The sequence below is a fragment of the Syzygium oleosum genome, unplaced genomic scaffold (genome assembly GCF_021117445.2).
Source record: "Syzygium oleosum isolate NSW1041296 unplaced genomic scaffold, Sole_v2.1 Sole_v2.56, whole genome shotgun sequence".
NCBI lineage: Eukaryota > Viridiplantae > Streptophyta > Magnoliopsida > Myrtales > Myrtaceae > Syzygium > Syzygium oleosum.
Window position 1 is genome coordinate 685,456 of NW_026607540.1, and position 2,124 is coordinate 687,579.

The 2,124-nt window shown below is 38.7% G+C and overlaps 1 protein-coding gene across 1 annotated transcript; it reads right to left on the reverse strand.

The window, feature by feature from the left end:
• Positions 1-382: 382 nt before the first annotated feature.
• LOC130136975 (toll/interleukin-1 receptor-like protein) lies at positions 383-1,870 on the reverse strand. Its single transcript, XM_056307640.1, has 2 exons — positions 1,355-1,870; positions 383-745 (listed from the first exon to the last, which is right to left on the reverse strand). Exons 1-2 carry the CDS (start codon positions 1,825-1,827, stop codon positions 448-450), a joined length of 771 nt encoding a protein of 256 aa, XP_056163615.1. The 5' UTR covers positions 1,828-1,870; the 3' UTR covers positions 383-447.
• Positions 1,871-2,124: the final 254 nt, after the last annotated feature.

Below are 2,124 nucleotides of genomic sequence, written 5' to 3' on the forward strand. Positions count from 1 at the left end.
GACCAAAATAAAATAACTCGAAACACACTACGAGGGAGGTCTACCGGTCCAAATTCGCACCCGGTCCAAAATTTCACTTTTCCACTATTCCTGGCAATCTCGAGGCTGGCCACAATAATATCGACACTATCCAATTAAATTCTTCCCGAAACTCCCGAAAATCGACTGCCAAGTTTGGGGTCTAAATAACGGCCAAATTCGATCAAGTGTGATTCTAGCGAAATCTCTAATTTTAAAAACAATAACCCAGGAGTGATCAGTTCCGGGCGAGATTTTATTATAAGCGCACTGACGAATTACACGTTTTATAAATCCCAAAAATGGGCCAAAATCCGGAATGTCACAGTGACGAAGTCTATGTTGTATTATATTAATACCTCTATCAACACTGGACACTACTAATCTTTTTTGTAGTGACAAAATCTCGAATAGTATTTTTTCTTGCAATTAAGCTAAATCCTTCGAATCTTTTGAATCTTCTCGAACATTTCCCAAAAGACACGAACCCTCAAATTGTCTAAAAATAGCATTGTATAGAGCTCTTGCTAAAGTTGTCTTCCTTATGCCTCCTTGTCCCAATAATCCCACCATGACAACATCATCATCAGACTCAAGGTTTAACATCGATTTTAGCTTAACCACTCGGGAATCTATCCCAATTGGATGCTTAGCAACATGCAAAGTTGTTCGGTCTAGGCAAGTGGATATCTCCTTCACAATCCTTTGTATAAGTTCTGACTCATCTCTGTCAAAATAGAAAAAGAAGTTGTAGCATTGTTTTAGTAGTTTGAACAAGCAAATCACGGGCAATCACCAGCCACATGACAAAGCAGTGCGTCCCATTTTAACATGATCACAGCAAAAACAAAATGTATTCCCACTGAGTAGAGCTCCACACCAATCACAACAAGTTCAAGGTTCAACTTTTAATCATCCAAATGATTCATGTTCTTTCGATTTATACATTACCATTTACTTATTTTACCTCTTGACTGTAATATGTGATTTATCTACATGCCTAATCAAAAGAGCTATTTAGGACTTTGAACGGTGGTTAAGATTTCGATTGGAAAACTATTAAATATCCGAAGCACAATGTTTTTAACTTACATGGTTTGTACACACTCATTATCCTGTATATAGCGTTGCGAACTTTCTTACTCCATCCAAAGAAATGGGGCAAGTGGAATAACGGCATTCAACATTTTTTCCATTGGTCCATCAAGTATTAACATTTAGACTTAAAAACCTTGTGTGTGTCGATTCATTTATTTCTTAATTTTTTACAAACAATCTTTATATTTACTTGTAAAGATTAGTTTCTTTCACAAAATATGAATTCCACTTAACTTACCCATCGTTCAAATGCCACCTAGACAAGCTACCGGCATCGAAGAGAGCTTTCTTCCATCTCTTCACTTCTTCCGAATCCTTTCCAAACTTTAACGCATGCTTGGCCAGAGCTCTCTCAAAGCTCTCTCTCCCCCCTCTGACTTCTCTTGGATCCACTTTATAAAACACCGGTAGAACGGTAAGGTTCTTTTGCTCCTTGCACTCCATAATCTTCGCCATCTCTTCCAAGAACCACCGTGAGGAAGCATAATCCTCCGAGAAAACAATGATTGCGATGCATGATTCTTCGATGGCCTTCATAAGCGCCCGTGATATTTGGTCTCCCCTCCTCAGTTCGTCATTATCAATAAAAGTGAATATTCCGTTCTGGTCTAAAGCTTTGTAGAGATGACCAAGGAAGTTGTTGCGCAGTTCTGTGCCTCTGAAACTCAAGAAAACATCGTAAACCTCTTTGCGTTTCGATGAAGAAGCCATTAGATTATGGGGTTTAACAATCAGCAATGACTATAAGCTTCAGATTCGGTAGTATTTTCAGGTAGTCGTTCACCATCCGATCTTCTTGTTGATCTATCGTTCACCATCCGATCTTCTTGTTGATCTATAATAGATCAACAAGAAGATCGGATGGTGAACGACTACCTGAAAATACTACCGAATCTGAAGCTTATAGTCATTGCTGATTGTTAAACCCCATAATCTAATGGCTTCTTCATCGAAACGCAAAGAGGTTTACGATGTTTTCTTGAGTTTCAGAGGCACGTAATCAAGCGC